The sequence below is a fragment of the Rhododendron vialii genome, chromosome 12a (genome assembly GCF_030253575.1).
Source record: "Rhododendron vialii isolate Sample 1 chromosome 12a, ASM3025357v1".
Lineage (NCBI taxonomy): Eukaryota > Viridiplantae > Streptophyta > Magnoliopsida > Ericales > Ericaceae > Rhododendron > Rhododendron vialii.
In genome coordinates this window covers 10,523,260-10,543,654 of record NC_080568.1, presented here as the reverse complement: position 1 = coordinate 10,543,654, position 20,395 = coordinate 10,523,260, and the positions used below count along the sequence as shown (strand labels likewise).

Sequence of the window (20,395 nt, the reverse complement as noted above, 5' to 3'; positions counted from 1 at the left end):
AATTGGCAAAGAAAGTTTTCCTCGCTAAAATAAATCCAAAAAGTAAACAATCTCTCCACGTTTTTTGCTGCTCCGAGCACTTGAACCTTGGTTCTCTTGTATAAGACACATAACACATATCCACCGCACCATTTTGCACTTTCAAGTGAAATTATGAACTTTTTTTTATATATTACTCCCTCCATCCCTTATTTATAATTCAGTATTTTATTTTGGGCTGTCCCTTAATAAGTGTCCATTTTGTAAAGTTAGTAGGTAAAAATTTGTGAATAGTCTATTTTTGCTCTAAAAGTAGATTCCATTTTAAAAAGTAAGTGAGTAAAAGTGTAATGATGATGGGTAAGTAAGGAAAGTGGAGAAAAAAGTTGATGTGAAATGTATAATGATGATGTCTTTTTAATAAGTTGGAATTACGAAGCAGGACACTTAAAAAGGGACGGAAGGAGTATGTTTTTGCATCTCTTTCACCTTTTCAAATTAGTTTCTTCAAGAAGTATGGCCATTCAACTTTTTGTACTCTTATAGTGTCTAAAATTTATTTGAACAAATTTAATTTTTTGCTAGCACAACAATTTTTTTGGTTGAAACATGTTATATTGGTATCCAACAACTTTTGAAGGACTAATAATATGTGTCATTATTCTAATTTTTTGATGGAATTATCCTTAGCTTTTATGGAATAAGATTTTTGTCATCATAAGTTAGTTCGAGATATATTTTAATATCAGATTATGAACGACAAGTTTCATCACTGTAACGCCCCTGAATTTTTGTCAATAAAAATTTCGTTAAATATTTGAATTTTATTTGAATTACTTATTTTCTCTTGAGTGACTATATGATTTCTTGTTAATTTTCGTCGTAGTTAGATTTTGGTCTCGACTAGAAACCCTACTTGACCAATCGAATTAGTTTCTAACTGACTACTTGGAGGAACTGAGCATCCAACTCACCTAGTTGCTCAATGAACCTTTTGAACCTTTGCCTTTACCCATTGGTCCATAATGGTTAGGGTAATCTTTGTCCATTGGACAATAAGCTTTTCATTATTATATTTGACTAAAAATACATGTAGTCTTTCAAAATTTTATTTTAAGATAAAAAGTACTTGTACTTCTTTTATCCATTGGTCTTTACATGCTAGGAAAATTATTATTTATTGGGTAATAGCCCAAATCTTCCAACAAAGTACAAAGTTTGTTTAAAATAATCAAGTATGGATTTTCCATGTGATTTTATGCATTAAAATATTGGGGTATATCTAAACCCTAGATTTCCAAGGTACTTTATTTATTAAACTAGTACTTGTACTCTATTATAAACTAATGGGGGGAATCCTAGCCTTTTTATTTAATTGGGGTACTTGGTACCACACCTATATTTTAGATATAAGGCTTTTGTTCACATGCTTTAAAGTACATTTTGATTATTTTATTATAAAAGTTCCCTAGTTACTATTGTCCATTGGATAATAAAAGTTAAGGAATTTATTATCTATTGGGTAATAGAATTATTCTTTCACCAAGTACATGGGTTCATTAAACTAATATTTTTTCTTAAACTCCATGTGATAAAGTACACAATATTTTATTATTAAAGTACTTAGTAGCCTTTAAGGCCTAAGATTCTCCTAAGTACTCTTATATTATTTTATATTGGAGTTTTGTACCCAAATGGATTAATTTATTGTGGAGTTGATCTTCCTAGAGTACATTAGTACACTAGTCTATTTGTTTAATCCAACATGTGCTTATTTATTTGTTAGTAGGAGAAATCTTAGTCTTTAAGTTTCCTTGAGTCAAAGTACTAGGTACCTATTATTTTATTTGTGTTCTTAGTAGTATGTATATATACATATAGTGTACTTGAGAGAGAGAGAGAGAGAGAGAGAGAGAATGCCGAGAGGGAGAGAGAGAGAGTAGCCGAGAGAGAGGGAGAGAGGGAGAGAGAGAGAAGGAAGAAAGAGGAAGATTTGATTGTACCACTCTTGATTCCCATGATCTTCCTACATCTTTCAAAATCTTTGGGAAATATTCTTCCTAGCCAAGAATCTAACCTCCTTTGTACCATTACCAATTGTTTAAGACCAAATCTTGTACCATTGTCTCCTTGTTTCCAATAAATCTTCCTAAATCTAATCTTTGGTACAAATCTTAGCCATGCAAGCCTAATACCCTAACCCATCAAGCTTTCAATCAAGTTTGACAAGTGAAAGATTGAGTTATGGAGCAAATCCATGGAGGATTTGGAGAGAGAGAGGGCCGGCCTTAGAGAGAGAGGGAGAGCCCAAGAGTTTTGCCTATAAATAGCAAGCCATTCCAAGCATTCAACTCACACCTTCACCTAGTAACTTCTCTCTCTAGAAAAATCTTGTTCTTTCTTTTGTTCTTCATGTTCTTGAGTTCTTCAAGAAACTCATCCAAGACCGCCACTAAACCGCCACTCGACCACCCTTCGATCCATAAAGTAGAGTAGTGTTAGTCAAGAAGAAGTTTCGAGAGAAACCATTCTCTTTCGAAGCTCCCGAAGGCATACCGTAGAAAGTTACTCCGTCCGATCACCGATTACCGTCCGTAAGCCGTTACTACCGCCTAGAAGTACGGTAAGGAAATCCTTACTTACTTCCTACTTACTTACTTACTCAAGTATAACGTTGTTGTTTTGAATTACTAAGATAGAACTTATCGTTTGTTTATAAGTATTTGTATTTTGATCTTTAAGATGATTAATGCATATTGTAGGTGGATAAATTCAAGTAGTGCTCTGAACAGCACTGGAATGCAGCGGCTTCACGTGCCTCTTGAACGTAACCCTAATTCGTCAGAGAAACCCTTATCCTGCAAAACAGACAAGGAGTGAGCGCACCTTTGCCTCTCGTGGCAAAGGCCCTCCGATGCCTTTGTTAGTATTTCGTACTAATGATCAAACCCTAATTATCAGTAGGAAAGCAATAAGAATGCAGTGTATTGCGTACCTTTCACCTCTAGGTTTACCTCATATTTATAGATTTATGGATGCTTGCTGTCCAAGCATCCATGTTGCCATAGGATTCCTAACTCGTATAGGAAACCCAGGATATCAAGGAGTCTCGTTTCCTTTATCAGTTTATGGAAAAGAGTCCTTTTAGGAATCTTTTCCTTTAAGAGCCGAACATCCCATATTCGTTGGGTATCTTTCTCAGATCCTATATTCTTGGGATCTTTATCCCTTTATGGGATATGACTACTCTGGAACCTTCCAGAATGTTCCCTCAAATAGTACTTCTCTCTCTGTTCGGCCATCTCATGGCCGAACAGATGGCCTGGACCAATTACCTCACGTGTTACTGGTCCTGAGGAAACAATTTGAACCATATCCTTTGTAAGGAGCTTTCCTCCTGTTCGGCTCTCTCTTGCCGAACAAGTTTCTATGAACAGTGGCATCTCATGTCACTTTTCTTGTATTTGGTCCTAATAACATCTCATGTTATTGTACCGAGAATCGTACAACCTCTCTGGACTATTGACTTCTCATATCAGTGGTCCACAGTGCGTTGACCCTCAGTTGACCATGCTCGGGCTCATTTTGCACCTGTTCGGGAATACCTCCCTACAATTGCTCCCCAGCTTTGCTCGTTTATATTTTACTCAGATGACGAGTAAAGCTTTTAAGCGAACAAATTCACTTTGTTTCTGCACCTTATTTCACATATTGGTGCAATATTTCACCACTTTGCTTAAGAAAAAATCATCTTTTCTTGTGGCCGTCACAGGCTTTTAGCCCTAACCTTTACACGCGTCGATCATCGTATTGCGTTCCATTAAATACGAGCTGACGTGTTTATGGGAAAACGGAACGCTCAAACGGCGTCTGGTATGACGTTTCACGTACGCCACCCACTTTTGGGGTATTTTTGGGTTTTCGTCCCATTTTTCAAAACACCCCAATCTTCCCCTTAGACTCCCTCTGCAGAAGAAAAAACTGTTCAAGCGTTCGCCCGCCATTGAAGCTCTGTTCATCGTCTCAAGACCTCTCCTTTTAAGGATTCCATCGACTATTCTCGTAAGTCATCATTTCTTCTTCTTACAACTCCATTTCTCTAGTGGATTGTTTTCAACCGCAGTTTAGGGTTTCATTGTCCCCATTGTTTTACACTTCGTAGAATTCCAAAATCCTATCTGGTAATGGGTAGATTTCGTAGGCACTGTAGTACTCCTCAAGCCATGGCTAGTTTCAGATCTCGATATGGGATTCCTGACAACGTAGCTACTGTTTTGGCTCCTGAGGATGCCATTCGTGAAAGCTTCGATTTTGACACCCTTCATATTCCAGTAGTAGCCGTCGTTGAAGGCGGAGTTAGGTTTCCCCTAGCCCCTCTGCTCCGCCAAGTCTTAGCGTATTACAGGCTTTCGCCAATGCAGGTTTCTGCTAATTTCTTCAGGGTAGTTATGGGCATAAATACCTTAAACCAAATGTTAGGGACTTCGCTAGGCCTGTATGATATTCACCATCTATACAGTATTTCCAGAACTGGGGATGCCCTTACTTATTATCTAAAAAGTAGGGATTCTAGAAAAAAGCTAGTCCTTGAACTCCCTGACTCTGCTCGAGGGGATGACGACGACTTCCTGATTGTCACGGGCAACTTCGAACCCAGAGATGAGGACGGCCAAGTGATTGGTTTTCATGCCCCTCACATATTCGGGAGCCCACGTTAGTGCTTTTCCCTAATTTCATATGTGTTGTCCTTTTTCATAGGAAGAGCTTTTTCGTGCTTCTAATTTCGTTGTGCCTTTTGTTTTCAGCATCAAATATCAACCGTGGTTATAACATTATAACCCCTCAAGTTCACGTAGCTGATATCAGACGAGCACTTGCATTCAACGGCGAAGGGACATACCTTGCAGGCCGAGCAAGAGCAGCCCAAGTACTTCTCAGCTACAAAGCTTCATATGGTGGGTTTATTGATCGGCGAACCCGAGCAGCTGATAATCCTGCAGTAGCTGGTCCTTCAAGACCAGTTCCCGAACAAGAAGAGAGGCGTTCCCAGACTCCTCCAATCTCTGACGAGCCTATCCCCCTTGCTGAGGAAGTTTCCAGTTCCACATCCAACTCGTCTTCCAGCGGCCGTACCTTCTCAACTTCAGAGATGAACCGGCCAATTGACTTGGGCAGCCTCCTCACCATTCCTGGTAGAGGTCGTGGTCGGGGCCAAAATGTTCAAGGTCGTGGTCGTCGCCTCCAAACTCAAACAGATGCTCCCCCTGGATTTTCCCTTGAAGAGATTGAAACCCTTCACCGTGAAAAACGTCAACGAGTGGAGGAAACTCAAGAAAGACCCCCTACATCCTCCTCATCTCCTGCTCCCCTCTGGGCTCCTCCATTCTCACACGGGAGCCGAGCTATCACTGTTCGGGACAGTGTTGAGTCAGAAGGCACTGCCCTTGCCTTGTCTCAAGCTTTTCTGCTGCCAGGAGATATGCAGAAGGAGGTGGCAAGCTCGCCTGACAACCTTCTAAGCTCATTCATGTCTCACAATGCCAAGGTAAAAAGTTCGCTTTTGTAAATCATAGCATACCATAGCATTTGGTTTCCATGTTTAACTATTTTGATCGTTCCAGGTGATGCAAAAAATGGTGGCTATGGCTCAAAAGCTTAGCCAGTCTGAGCCTCAACGTGTCAAGCTTGCAAGTGAGAATACCAAGCTTCAACGTACCATCATTAGGCTCGAGAAAGAAAGGAACCAAGCCTTGGCAGTGGCAGATGGGCTAAAGGGACAACTGAAGGGGGCGGAGGACAGTCTTGCTCAAACTTTGAAGGAGCTTGAGACGACCCAGACTGAAGCCAAAGCTGCTTTTGAGAAAGGATATAATGAAGGAATCAAGATTGCCACGGAGAGCTATACTAGCCAAATGCCTGGGATACAAGACCAAGTCTGGGTGGCCTCTTGGACAGCTTGCCTTGCCAAGGCTGAGATTCCTGAATCATCTCCTCTATGGACCAACATTGAACTACCCAGTGCTGCTAGTCAAGAGGAGGATGTTGCTGAGGAGACAAATGATGAGCAGGAGGTGACCGTGTCTGCTGAGCAACCTGTGTCTGAAGTGGAGCCTCAAGTTAATATGACCAATCCTGGCCAAAAGGAAGTCAGTGATGGTCAACTTGGAGATGAAAATCCCATAGAAGAGCTGGCTGCTCCAGTAGCTCCTATAATTACTCCTGCAGCTGTCCAAGATCTCACAGAAGATGAATGAGCTCTGCCTTTCTTCACATCTGTTTTTGAATTATTCCTGTCAAGATACCTTGTCCACATGTTGCTGATATGGATGTTTTAAGATGTTTTAAGTATTTCGAACTTAATTCGTTTCACGTATTTAAAATTTTCACGTACTTTTATGCATATATGCGTATGCTTCCAAGTTTTACGTACTTCTCGTAGAGTTTAAGTTTCACGTACTTTAAACGTTTAAGTTTCACGTACTTATATGTTTGAAATTTACACAAGTATTTCGAACTTGTGTTGCAACTTTTAAGTGTCACGTACTTAGAACAATCTCTCAAGTATTTCGTACTTGTTCGTACTTGCGTTCTTTCAAGTGTCACGTACTTTAAAGTATCACGTACTTAGAACAATCTCTCAAGTATTTCGTACTTGTTTGAAGTTCACACAAGTGTTTCGAACTTGTGTTCAAGTATCACGTACTTAAAAGGATATCCTATACCCTGCTCCCCAATACGAATGAGGGAAACCAATGTCGTGATTTCGTATTCAAAACAAATACCAAGAAAACAGCAGTCTAGACAAAAAAAACGTAACTTCATTTATAAACTGTAAAACCCAAGAGGGCGTTACTCGTATCCCTTGTAAAAATAACAAAACTAGAACACAAGAGAGTTTTATTCGTAACTCCCACACAATCACGATGTGCATAAAGAAAAATTATATAAAAAACTTTCTTAGATTATGGACATTCCAAGGTCTTGGCACTGGGTTCCCATCCAAGTCTGCCAATCGATAAGCCCCAATGCCTGCGATTTCTGTAACTCGATATGGGCCTTCCCAATTTGCCCCCAGCTTTCCCTCATTAGCCACTTTAGTATTGCCGAGCACTTTTCGTAGCACAAGGTCTCCAACACCAAACTCTCGTGGGTGTACATTCTTGTTATAACCTTTGATGAGCTGCTCTTGGTATGAGGCCAAGTGCACCAAGGCCCGTTCTCGTCGTTCCTCGGCAAAGTCTAGCTCAATCTCCAAGGCTTTGTCATTTCCTCCACTTTCAACCAAAGTGGTCCTGTTGGTCGGCAGACCTATTTCTAATGGAATAACAGCCTCTGTTCCATATGCTAATGAATAGGGGGTCTCTCCCGTAGACCGCCTAGGCGTTGTTCGGTATGCCCATAGGACCAATGGCAATTCATCGGGCCATTTCCCCTTTGCTTTATCCAAACGTTTCTTAATCCCATCAAGGATTGTTTTGTTCGAAGCCTCTGCTTGTCCGTTGCTCTGAGGGTAAGCTGGAGTTGAATAATAATTTCTTATCCCATACTGGGCACAGAAAGTTTTGAATTTCCTCTGAAATTGCGATCCATTGTCTGTAATCAACGAATAGGGTACCCCAAAGCGAGTTATGATGCTTTTCCACACAAACCTTTCTATCATAGGTTCAGTAATCTTGGCCAACGGCTCAGCCTCAATCCATTTAGTGAAGTAATCTGTTGCAACTAATAGGAATTTTCGATTCCCAGTTGCTTTGTGTAGTGGACCCACTATGTCCATTCCCCATTGAGCAAACGGCCAAGGACTTGTCAGTGGCACCAGGTCCTCGGCTGGTGTTCGAATCATTGGTGAAAATTTCTGACACTTCTCACAAATTTTTACGTACACCTTAGCATCTTCTTGCATGTACGGCCACCAATACCCTTGGGTGATTGCTCGGTGGGCTATGGACCGACCACCAGCATGGCTTCCACAAGTCCCCTCGTGAATTTCGTGGAGGAACTTTTGCACCATCTCAGGATGCACACAAAGCAAGTAGGGTCCTGTAAAAGACTTCCTATATAGTTTTCCCTCTGGGGATAACCAGAACCGAGCAGATTTGGTCCTGATTTTATGTGCCTCCTTTTTGTCCAAAGGAAGTACTTCATCTCGTAAAAACTCCACTATTGGGTCCATCCAACTTGGTCCTTGGCTCACGTCCAAGACCATCTCTACACTTCTGCCAATGCTCGGCTCAGCCAAATATTCTACGGCTATTTTTCTTCTAAACTCAGATGGCACAGCTGCAGCTAACCATGCCAATGAATCTGCATGAGCATTCTTTCCAGAACTTATCTGTTCAATATACACTCTTTCGAAGGTATCGAGCAGATCTCTGGTCACCTGTACATATGCCGCCATCTTCTCGCTCCGGGTTTCATATTGCCCGGACAGTTGATGGACCACGAGCTGTGAGTCAGAATACACCCTAACTCGTTTAGCTTTTAGGATTTTTGCACTTCTCAAACCAGCTAAGAGTGCCTCATACTCTGCCACATTATTTGACGCACTGAACCCTAGCCGAACAGATAATTCTAACATTGACCCTTCAGGGGGCAAAAGCACAACTCCAATTCCTGAACCGGTGTTGCAAGCTGATCCATCAACAAACAGCTTCCATTCCAGGGGATCTTGTTCAGCTAATGCCTGTTTCTTCGTTACAGGAGACTTTGCTTCACACTCCTTTCTCGTAGGAGGCAGAGGTGCAACCGCAGGTGAGAACTCTGCCACAAAATCTGCCAACACCTGGCCTTTGATTGCTGTGCGCGGCTGATAGTCGATGTCATACTGGCTCAACTCAACGGACCAAGTTGAGATCCTTCCCGAGAAATCTGCCTTTCGGAGCAGTGATTTTAATGGGAACTCAGTGTAGACCACAACTTTATGGCTCTGGAAATAATGTGGCAATTTTCTAGTTGCTGTCTTTAGTGCTAGGACCAGTTTCTCGAGGGGCAAATACCTTGTTTCGGCATCTAACAAAGTTTTGCTTACATAATAAACTGGGATTTGCTCGGATCCCTTATCTCTTAAAAGTACTGCACTTACAGCATGCTCAGAAACAGCTAAGTATAAAATCAGAGACTCACCTGTTTCTGGAGTCGAAAGAAGGGGAGGAGAGGCCAAATATCCCTTTAGATCCTGAAAGGCTTGTTCACATTCTGCTCCCCATTCGAACCCTTCCCTTTTCTTCAATAACTGAAAGAAAGGTCTGCACTTGTCACTTGATCGGCTAATAAATCGATTAAGAGCTGCTGCCATCCCTGTTAATCGTTGGACTTCTTTCGTTGTCCGAGGGCTTTCCAAATTCTGTAAGGCTTTTATCTGGTCGGGATTTGCCTCTATTCCCCTTAGAGTTACAAGATGGCCCAAAAACTTTCCAGAGCCGACTCCAAACGCACACTTCGAGGCGTTGAGTTTCAACTTGTATTTCCTCAAAATCTCGAAAGCTTCTCTCAAATCTGCTATATGGCCTTGCCCAGATTTACTCTTTACCACCATGTCATCTATGTAAACCTCCATAGTTTTGCCGAGCAATTTTCTAAACATGATGGTCGCCAGTCTCTGATACGTTGCCCCTGCATTCTTCAATCCAAAAGGCATGACATTATAACAGTACAACCCTCGTGGTGTAATGAAAGACGTCTTCTCCTGATCTGGCCCAAACATTGCAATTTGATGGTATCCTCGATATGCATCGAGAAAACTCATCCGTCCATATCCCGCCGTTGCATCAACCAACTGGTCAATCCTTGGAAGAGGAAAACTGTCTTTAGGACACGCCTTGTTTAAATCTGTGAAGTCGACACATACGCGCCATTTTCCGTTCTTTTTCTTGACGACAACAGTATTCGATAGCCATTCTGGATAATAAACTTCCCTTATTGCCTTGGCTTCCAACAAGTGATCCACTTCTTCGATTACAGCGTCAACGTGCTGTACGGCTGCCCTTCGTTTCTTTTGAATGACCGGTTTGTGCTGTGGATCTATATTCAAGTGATGGCAAATAACATCTGCATTTACCCCAGGCATCTCCTCTGGTGTCCAAGCAAATACATCGACATAAGTTTTCAAGAAACTTATTAATTCATTTTCTTCCCTTTCTGGCAACGATTCCCCAATTAGAAAATACTTATCTGGATCAGTCTCGTTGATCAGTGTTTTCTTCAAATCCTCAACTACCCTCTCGGTTGGGTCTTTTCCAATATCCTCAATGGTCGGCAGATCCGGAATTTCCACGGTATTAACATGGTGGGCATTATGGACTCTTTTAATGATGGAAACCAAACATTGTTGAGCTATCTTTTGGTTACCTTTGATGTGCTCAATCCCATTAGACCCTGGGAACTTTACCATCTGATGGAAAGTTGAAGAGACTGCCCTCATCTTGTGCAACCATGTCCTTCCTATAATCACGTTATAGGAAGACGGTACATCCACCACTAAGAAGTCGGTTCGCAGCACCACCGTCCCAGCCCGAACAGGCAGAGTTACTTTGCCTAACGGCCAAACTGCTCCTGCTCCAAATCCGACCAATGGAGTTACTGATTGTACCAAATCTTCTTGTGTGAGCCCCAGTTTCTTGAACGCATCGTAGTATAGCACTTCGGTGCAACTTCCTGAATCCACCAGGATTCTCTCCATATCATATTCCCCAACTCGTAGGGTTATGACCAAAGCATCATTGTGAGGTACCTGGACTCCTCCCAGATCTTCATCAGTAAAAACTATGCCTTCGTTGCTTGCCCCTTCGTTGCGACCTCTTTTCTTCCCCAACTGCATCACATGTTGGTTATGTTTTACTTGCCTCTGAAGCAATCTCACCTCATTTCTCGTATAAGGTTCGGCTAATCCATGTATCATATGGATTACCCCTTTTGGATTTTGTTCGTAATCCAATTCCATTGCTTTGTCTTTATCCTTGGAATCCTCTTGGATAAATTCTTTGAGGTAACCTCGTGAGACCAAATCATCAAGATGTCGTTTAAACATCTCACAGTCCTCTGTCATGTGACCCCAATCCTTATGGTAACTGCAGTGCTGATTCGTAGCACGTTTTGCATCTTTATTCCCACCAAGAGTTGGGGGCCATTTGAAGTATGGTTGATTCTTTATTCGATAAAGAATCCTGTAAATGGGTTCTTTCCAAACCGTGTTTATTGAAAAGAATGACTTGGGATCCGGAGCTTGTTTATCCTTGTACTGCTCTTTCTTCGCCTGCCCATAGTCTTTCCTTTCACGATAAGTTTTGGGCTCTGGCTTGTCAACTTTCTTTATAGGCCCCTTCGCTTGCTCGGCGGCCAACTTTCCATCCTCTCGTAGGATGTCATCCTCGTTCCTGGCGTGCTGCTCAATCCTTTCCATTAATTTTGCCAATGTCTGCACGGGACTCATGTTTAGAGATTTACGCAGTTCCCCCCGAACAGGTAAGCCCGTTTTGAACGTGGCTATAGCGTATTCTTCACTACATCCTTCAATTTCGTTGAAGGTTTCCCAGTACTTCTTTGCATAAGTTCTGATCGGCTCGTCCTCTCCTTGTTTCATAAAAGAAAGACTCTCAAAGGTTTTGGGAGCTTTCCTGCTCGTCAAGAACCGTGCAGTGAATTCCTCGGCCAATTGCACCCATGTCCGGATGGAGCGCGAGCCCAGTTTGTGGAACCAGGACAGAGCAACCTTCCCCAAACTCGACGGGAACATTTTGCACATGATTGCATCATCCCCTTCATGCATAAACATCGCTTGCTGGTAATGCTGTATATGGGCCACGGGATCAGCGTCTGTCTCGTAGAGGATGAATGTCCCGTGCTTTACCCTGGTCGGCAATCTAGCCTCCTGTAACTTTCTTGCAAAAGGGGAGGATGCTATATTCTGCAGTGCTTTCCGTGCTGCTTCCCGTGCAGTCATGGCTTCATCCTCTGGTCCTTTCTTGGATCTAGTTCGTTCCCAATCGGAATCAGGCCTCTCGTACCTGTCCCTATGATGTTTTCTACTCCCTTCTTCTTCGGGGGTAGAACTCCGACCTCTGCTTCTCCTCTTTCTTGGAGATATCCTCCTTCGCTCGGGTGTTCGGATCCTGCTCCTCCCTTTTCGTGGAGAAGTTTTACGTCGCCTCGGGGTCAGACTTCTGCTTCTGCTCCTCCTTCCTCGTGAAGGAGCCTTTTGGTACTGTACCAAAGCGTATTCACTGTCTTTAAAATTTCTTCGAGATAGTCCAGAGTCTTCCGGATGTTCTCTGATTCTCTCTAATTCTCTGATCTCATGTTCTCGTTTTTTGATCAAACGAGCATATTCCTCGATTTCTTGTCTCTTCTTATCAAGAACGTCTTCGCTACGGTATATACTCCTGGAGTGTGCAATCGATTCATCCCCTCGATGGGATTTAGTCCTTCTCGTGGACTTCGATGCCGTCTCTCCATCTCTATTTCTGGAGTTGCCATGGATAGTAAGGGGGTGGCCCTTACTCGTGGTCTTTTTGTGTCCTCCTTCGGGCTTTCTCGGAGCCCCGGGTGGAGACTTATCCCCTCCTCCAATTAGCACATCCTTCGGGTCGTGTGGCGTTGCTGGCTCTACTTCCACCATGGTCGTATTTCAAAGGGAACTCTTTCGTTTCCCACAGACGGCGCCAATTGTAGGTGGATAAATTCAAGTAGTGCTCTGAACAGCACTGGAATGCAGCGGCTTCACGTGCCTCTTGAACGTAACCCTAATTCGTCAGAGAAACCCTTATCCTGCAAAACAGACAAGGAGTGAGCGCACCTTTGCCTCTCGTGGCAAAGGCCCTCCGATGCCTTTGTTAGTATTTCGTACTAATGATCAAACCCTAATTATCAGTAGGAAAGCAATAAGAATGCAGTGTATTGCGTACCTTTCACCTCTAGGTTTACCTCATATTTATAGATTTATGGATGCTTGCTGTCCAAGCATCCATGTTGCCATAGGATTCCTAACTCGTATAGGAAACCCAGGATATCAAGGAGTCTCGTTTCCTTTATCAGTTTATGGAAAAGAGTCCTTTTAGGAATCTTTTCCTTTAAGAGCCGAACATCCCATATTCGTTGGGTATCTTTCTCAGATCCTATATTCTTGGGATCTTTATCCCTTTATGGGATATGACTACTCTGGAACCTTCCAGAATGTTCCCTCAAATAGTACTTCTCTCTCTGTTCGGCCATCTCATGGCCGAACAGATGGCCTGGACCAATTACCTCACGTGTTACTGGTCCTGAGGAAACAATTTGAACCATATCCTTTGTAAGGAGCTTTCCTCCTGTTCGGCTCTCTCTTGCCGAACAAGTTTCTATGAACAGTGGCATCTCATGTCACTTTTCTTGTATTTGGTCCTAATAACATCTCATGTTATTGTACCGAGAATCGTACAACCTCTCTGGACTATTGACTTCTCATATCAGTGGTCCACAGTGCGTTGACCCTAAGTTGACCATGCTCGGGCTCATTTTGCACCTGTTCGGGAATACCTCCCTACACATATATGAATTGCTTGTATTACGTGTGGTGTGATTAAGCATAAGTGATTTCACTCCAAAGACGTCCGTACATGTGGCGTTGTGCTTTGAATAAAGCATAAGTGATACACTTCAAAGGCGTCCGTACATGTGGTGTTATGCTATAAGTGGTGATTGAGCGTGATAAGTAATATAGAATTGGATGATCTTGTTAGAATGATTCATGCTTATTTTTGTCCTACCGCGGAGTCTTTGCATGTAACGAGACACGAGAACCGAAAAAGTAGAAACATGACACCTAGAGTGTGGTTAATGAAAGGAAATGTTTTCCGAGGAAGGAAATATTTTGAAACTACAAAATGACCAGTTTTGGGTGGCGTTATGTGAGTTGTGTGTGTGTGTAAAAGTAAGATTTGCGAAAAACCCAATGAGAACCCGGAGCGGCGGAATCATTGTGGGAATACTCGGGAACCCGGAGCTGCGGAACCGAGGGTTTAGTGTTTTTGTGAAAAACCCAATGAGAACTCGGAGCGGCGGAATCATTTTGGGATACTCGGGAACCCGGAGCGGCGGAACCGAGGATTATGAAATGTGTGCATTCCCATGGGAACCCAGAGCGGCGGAACCATGGTGAGGTATGGCTTGATTATCCGCGGTACGGAGCCAATGCAATTTTTTTTCTGTGCCAATGGGAACCCGGCGCGGCGGAACCATTGTGAGGATACTCGGGAGACCGGCGCGGCGGAACCGAGGTTGGGTGTGTAGCTTGGTTATCTGCGGTACGGAGCCAATGCAAATTGTGTGAGTTAAACAAATGATTTTGAAAGGTTGATTTGTATATGAAAATGTTGACACGGTTTACGATGAGTCGCGTAGGAGAAACTCTGAAATCTTGGACACCAACGATAGTTGATTAACGAATATGGATGTGTCATTGTTAGCTGCGTATATATGTATCATATGGAAATCGATGTGTTATTATTTCCTGTTGTTTTTAAGTTATGGGTTAGCGGGTATGAGATTGTTCTGCTGAGCTGTTGTAGCTCACGGTGTTACCTTTTGGTGACCCTGGCATATTATATTGGTGGCGACGCCGGTATAATGTGTCAGACTTTGTAGATGATCAAGATGAACAGTACACATTGGAGGCTTTCGGAGCTGGCTAGGATAGAGGAGCAGGTGGAGCTGTAGTTAGGAACCCTAGAACCCTTTTCATTTGTGTAATTATTGAACTCTTGTGATAGTTATGTTGTAATAAGAGCCAGACTCTATTTTGAGGTTTTCAATGAAATTGTCCTTTTAACGTACCCAAAATTCGGAGCGTTACAATCACTATTATTTCTTAATTTTAAGAGTGAGTTTGACCTTCTTCTTTTTGCTAAATACAAAGGATATTATAGATTTGTATTTATTTTTTAAAGATTTTTTCACTATTGCTATAATAATATAAACAAAATTTGTAAATATTCAGATTAGATCATCCTAAAAGCACTAAAGACAATACTTTTTAAATTTTTTCATCTTTAACGAATTTTTTAAAATTTTAAATTACCCAATCTCTCTCTCTCTCTCTCTCTCTCTCTCTCTCTCTCTCTCTCTCACACACACACACACACACACAATATGTGTATATATATATATATATATATCTAACCTGTTAATAAAAGAACGTTAAAAGGGTTGGGAAATTTGGTCCAATTTTCTAACCTGTTAATAAAAGAACGTTAAAAGGGTTGGGAAATTTGGTCCGATTTTTCCAATTAAGTCCCTGGATTGGAGGGGCTGCAGTTTTGTGTTCAGGGGTGTTTATGTCAAATGGCACGGATGAAGGCTGTTTGGATCTGAGCCGTATATTTTTTCCTCTAGGCCAGATGGGGCCACGTGCCTTGCATCTTTAAGATCGGAAGGATCTAGGTCTTGCCATATTTCTTCTACCGTTTTCGTCTCTATTCATCTGGGTCTCAACCAACGCAAACCTCTCTCTAACAATCGCCAGATCGATCGGTGCACGGCGAGCCCGTTTCAGCGCAGTCCAAATCTCCGGCCACAATCACAGCCATCATCATGCCTGTATGTAACTCGTACTCTCTGTTCCACAGGTTCTCTCACTCTTTCTCGTCGTCTTCCTCCTGCCGTTTTCTCTCTCATCAGCATTGTCCCCCTCTCTGTCTTTGTTTGGCAATTTTTTGGCAGATATGGAGCATAGAATTGATGTCGTTTGAGATCTGCACCTTTTGGTCTACGATTTCGGGTGAGTTTTCTTTATTTATTTCGGTTGTATAATTTAAGTTACAGCTCCTATCCCTTATTTGGAGTATTCGAGGGGTCGTCTTTTTTTCAGTCATCTGTCCCTTATATACTCAGACATGAAGGATATATGTATACGTACATGCAATATCCAGTATATAATATAATAGTATTATTGACTATTTTGCAGACGGAGAGAAGTAGATGGGAGTTATAGACGGTTTAATTCAGCGCAGAAAACTGCTAAGACAGATGATTCTGTATGCTTATGTGTGTTATTTTAACAATTGCATTGCTATGGCTAAAGATATCTGGATGGATACAGATTAAAAAATAAATGTGTTTGGATTCTAAGACGGGTGATTCTGTATGCTTATGTGTGTTTTTTAAACAATTGCATTGATATGGCCACAGATATCCGGATGGATGCAGATTAAAAAATAAATGTGTTTGGATTCTGGAATTGTTAGACTCACTTGAGCAATCACACGAAACACATGAAACTCACACGCGTCAAGCACATCGAAAAGTTTTGAACACGTGTCTGGCCATGTGCACTTAAAACCATTGGCTTAGGGAGAGGTTTTTGTTAGTTTAACAAAGAAATTATCTACCTCCCAAATTCTGCCTACAATATCTTCCATTCTGCATTTTTTTCCACCATCATATATGGTAAATAAAGAAAAATGGATCAGGGGAAAACCTAAAATCCAGCTGCCATGTTAAATATAAACAGGAAGTAGATAATGAAAACTATAGAGTTACTCCAACAAGCTGGAAGGTCAAATTGGAAACTAGAAGCTAAGAAGCAAGAGGTAGAATTTGATGAGTTCTCTCTGCTTGTATGCATTGGCAACCATGTACCGCGGGAGAATTCCTCCTTGGTTAATGCATTCATCTACTCAATTCAACATTACAGCCATAAGATCATAGACTTGATTCATAACTATTTATGCCTTAAAAATTGTGGTTGGAGTTTGACTATAAGTGTGGAAAGGGATTTGATGAGTTTTTTTAGCTGAATTCTGAATTTGATTCAAGATTAAAGTAAGGGGAAGAGACATCATACCGCCATAGTTAATTCCAAATTGCATGAATGAAATAGAAATCAAATGCGAGGTGATGAAATTTGCTGATTTGGTTGTGTTCGTTAGATTTATAAACTCAAAAGTGTTTCTAGGTTGTTTAAATCGTGGGTTTAAATTATTTGATGAGAGAGAGAGAGAGAGAGAGAGAGAGAGAGAGAGAGAGAGATTTTATTAATAATTGTATCTAATTCATCGGGAATTGTATACCGGTGGCATGCCCTTTATGCCTTCTTTCTAATATAATTATTTACTTATCAAAAAAAATCTATCGGAAATTTGGTAGATATAAACAGCAATGCTTTGCACGCCAGCGTTGAACGTCACGACGGCGAAGGTCGGGAAGTCAGAGATTATGGTTGGTAACTTCTTAATCCCATCTTACATCATCTCTAATGATTTGAGCTGTTTTTTTTCGAGCCAAAGCTATTTTTTGACTTGCTATGGTAGTTTTTGGTCGAAATTTGGCAAAGTTGATGCGGGTCATGCAGTGGTCTCAAATTTATTTTGTGCATTAATCCATGACAGCGGTTGCCGGTTGGATCACTTGAATAGGGGTTTGATGCAAAAAGCTTGCGTCTGACAATGCTGAAGCAACGGTACACACAAGTCAGTGGTTGATGCTAAATTGATATTGACGGTGTCATTTTTTTGGCTTCCTATATTGTCAAATACCCAAAAATTAGCGATGTGGTTTCACTGGTACGGCGCCATTTTGACACTGTCAAATGCACACAGTTGATTTAAATTCATTCCATTTTCCGATGCAAATCGAATGGCTTAGATAGTGTGCAGGTTTGGCACGAGGGTGGAGATGATTTTGCTGCCATTCTTGATGCCAAATTTTTGCTCTGGCATGGGATTTGGCACAAGGGTGTACTTTCTATAAGTGGCTTTGCCATTTTTTTTGGTGCCAATCCTGGCGTGAGAAATGGCCTAGCTCATTTTGGGGATCTCGCGTCAAATAATGCCTTTGGCTTGAGAAATCGCTTATCACACGCCATGACCTAGCTCATTTTGGGGATCTCACATCAAATAATGCCTTTGGCTTCAGAGATGGCTTACCATTAGAGATATTCTTAATTGTTAGTTCTACTAAGTTTCCTTTGGCTATTCACTGCAACAGTCCTATGCATTCATTGGGAGAAACCTATACAAGGAAAAGAAAGTCAAATCTTCAATCCTCTTCGTCCTAAGCTGAATAGTCCCCGTTTGGTTGCTGTTTTCAGCGTCAGTATAGCAGAACATTTACCCTTAAACTTGTTTGACATATTCTCGATATCTTTTTCCGATAAAATTGTAAAATGGGAAAACATGTGGATTCATTGATTGGTTTTCTAAAAAGCAATTTTGTTAAGTATTTGTTGTTGGTTAGCCCCAATTGGTTACAACATATGAAGTATCATAGTATTGAAGTGCACGTGATGTATTGACGTCACTTGCGTATCATGTCACACGGACGCATGTATTGGCTCTTCTTCTTTTTTTTTTGATAACTCAAGTATTCGGGCCGGCTTGCCTGACACATGTATTGGTATTGAGTGTCGTCACCGTATCTATTTCTAAGTGTCTTATTTTTCTAATTCCTTGTCAAACAACACAACAGGGTAGATATTCTTAGTCTTTAATACAAATGTTTGTTAAGTATCGCGCATCAGATGCTTGGGCATTGTTATATTTTGAATGCAAATATTAAACTTCCTTATTGGGCTCATGATCAAATAGACATATAGGATATATTGGTGAAAATCATCTTCAGACTGATACAGAAAAATATTAATGACTGATAGATGTCTGCAGGTTTGGGAATTTGATCAGGATCACCAAAGATGGCTTCCGGTTGCTGAGTTGGCTTTACCTGAGGAAAAGGGCGATCCAATTTATGTGGTTGCTTGGGCACCAAATATTGGCAGGTAACATTGTGTCCATCTTCTGATACAAGTTTATTTCGTGCGCGGCACATGTAAATATAACCTTAAGCCCACGATTCCGGCATTTTGAAATGCTAAATATTTTCAGGGGCAATGTTTTGCTTCAGCATACCATGATTCTGAGGTTACTGCTAGGAGCATCATTATTTGAGATGACTCTTATCTTGGGTAGATATTTCTTTTTTAGGCCATGACGTTAATAACAATTGGGACTCACAAGCAAATTGCATTATGGCACCTTGGATTGAACCCCAATATTGATGGAAAGCTCTCAACGGAAAAGGTTACATTGCTCTCTGGTCTTGAAGAGCCCTCTTTTCTTAATTTCTTTTTTATTTATTTACTTGTTTAAAAAAGGGTCCCCTATAATATAGGGGAGGATGTGCTTCTTGAATCTTCCCTTACAAATATTATATTTCCGTGATCAGGTTTGGGAGATGGAGTGGAACATCAGTGGAATGACACTAGCAACCACTGGAGGTGATGGCGTGGTGAGTTTGTGGCAGTCTAACTTAAAAGGCGTTCATCTACTAGCAGTTTTTGAAGTTTTTGAACCCACCATTTAGCCCACTTTTCTTCTTTCTTTTGCCATAGCTTACTGTTGTATTCTAGCTTATTGTTTCTGAACCCACCAGCCCACGTTTCTTCTTCTTCCCTGGCACAACCACCCTTTTAACTTGAAGGCTTGCATGGATGATTACGGAGGGATCGAACGTTGTGTTTTCACTGTCAACTCAATCTCTGACCCAATCAACATCGAAGAACCACTGCAGCTAGAAGCACCCCAACCACAACCGGCTCAACCCTAACCTCCAAAAACACCAAACAGCTCCAGAGTTAGCTCACCAACATGCTACAGCGACATGGAAGAAGACGAATCTGCACAGCCAACACCTAGTATATATATAAATATGCATAATACTTACAAAATTGCATTTGAAATTAATGTTTAACATATTTATCTGTTTGTAAAGGAATGCCATTAGAATCACCTACGTTGGTTTAAATAAAAATCAATAACGGTTCACACAAAAAATTCTTTATAGCATGAATGCACAATAGATATGAAATAGTGTATTTTATGTAGATGTTTTAAAAATAGATTTGTGATGATCTATTTAACTTCGAGATATTTTCAATACGGCATCACTTCAAGATGTTTTTAATTTTATAATCTTTTGTTGAGTTTTTCATTACTATGGAATAAATCCTCAATACCTTTACTTTAAGATATCCTTCTTGGGACCGGTTCCCCTCACACAATATTTAACATAAATTTTGACACAAGATCTCAGCCGTTGAAAGCAAGAGCTGAGATTAGAACACATTATCCTCTCACCCTCCATCTCCTCACAGGATCCCTTCCTCTCTCCTTCCCCACAAAGTATCTCTCGATTCTCTCCCCCTCTTTCCCAGAACCAGAACCACTTCGGCCGGCACCTAATTTTTCCGGCCAGAGCCACCTCCGGCTCGCAATTTCCAGCTCCCCTTCTCCGGAAAAACACACACTGTCTCTTGTACCCGCCCCATATTTCTCTTTCCCAAAATTCGACATTTAAATACAGAGTTCCTTCGGACCCTCAACCCACCGACGAAGTGATGAACGATGTTCAAATCCCAAATAAAAATCCTTCCGAGTCCGATTCGTAGCCCGAC

The 20,395-nt window shown here is 41.5% G+C and overlaps 1 protein-coding gene across 8 annotated transcripts; it reads left to right on the top strand.

Annotated features, from left to right (window-relative positions):
- Positions 1-15,215: 15,215 nt before the first annotated feature.
- On the top strand, positions 15,216-19,561 carry LOC131311980 (protein SEH1-like). Of its 8 annotated transcripts, none has more exons than XM_058339658.1 (5): positions 15,216-15,546; positions 15,670-15,727; positions 18,599-18,721; positions 19,168-19,230; positions 19,375-19,561. In XM_058339658.1, the coding sequence occupies exons 1-4, from the start codon at positions 15,541-15,543 to the stop codon at positions 19,221-19,223; spliced, it is 243 nt and encodes an 80-aa protein (XP_058195641.1). In that variant the 5' UTR covers positions 15,216-15,540; the 3' UTR covers positions 19,224-19,230; positions 19,375-19,561. The 8 variants fall into 8 exon arrangements, 6 of the variants coding, with proteins under 6 accessions (XP_058195641.1, XP_058195640.1, XP_058195639.1 ...); XR_009195673.1 differs by having other exon boundaries at positions 15,222-15,546; positions 18,627-18,721; positions 19,423-19,561; XM_058339657.1 differs by having other exon boundaries at positions 15,225-15,546; positions 19,423-19,561.
- The last annotated feature ends 834 nt before the right edge of the window (positions 19,562-20,395 follow it).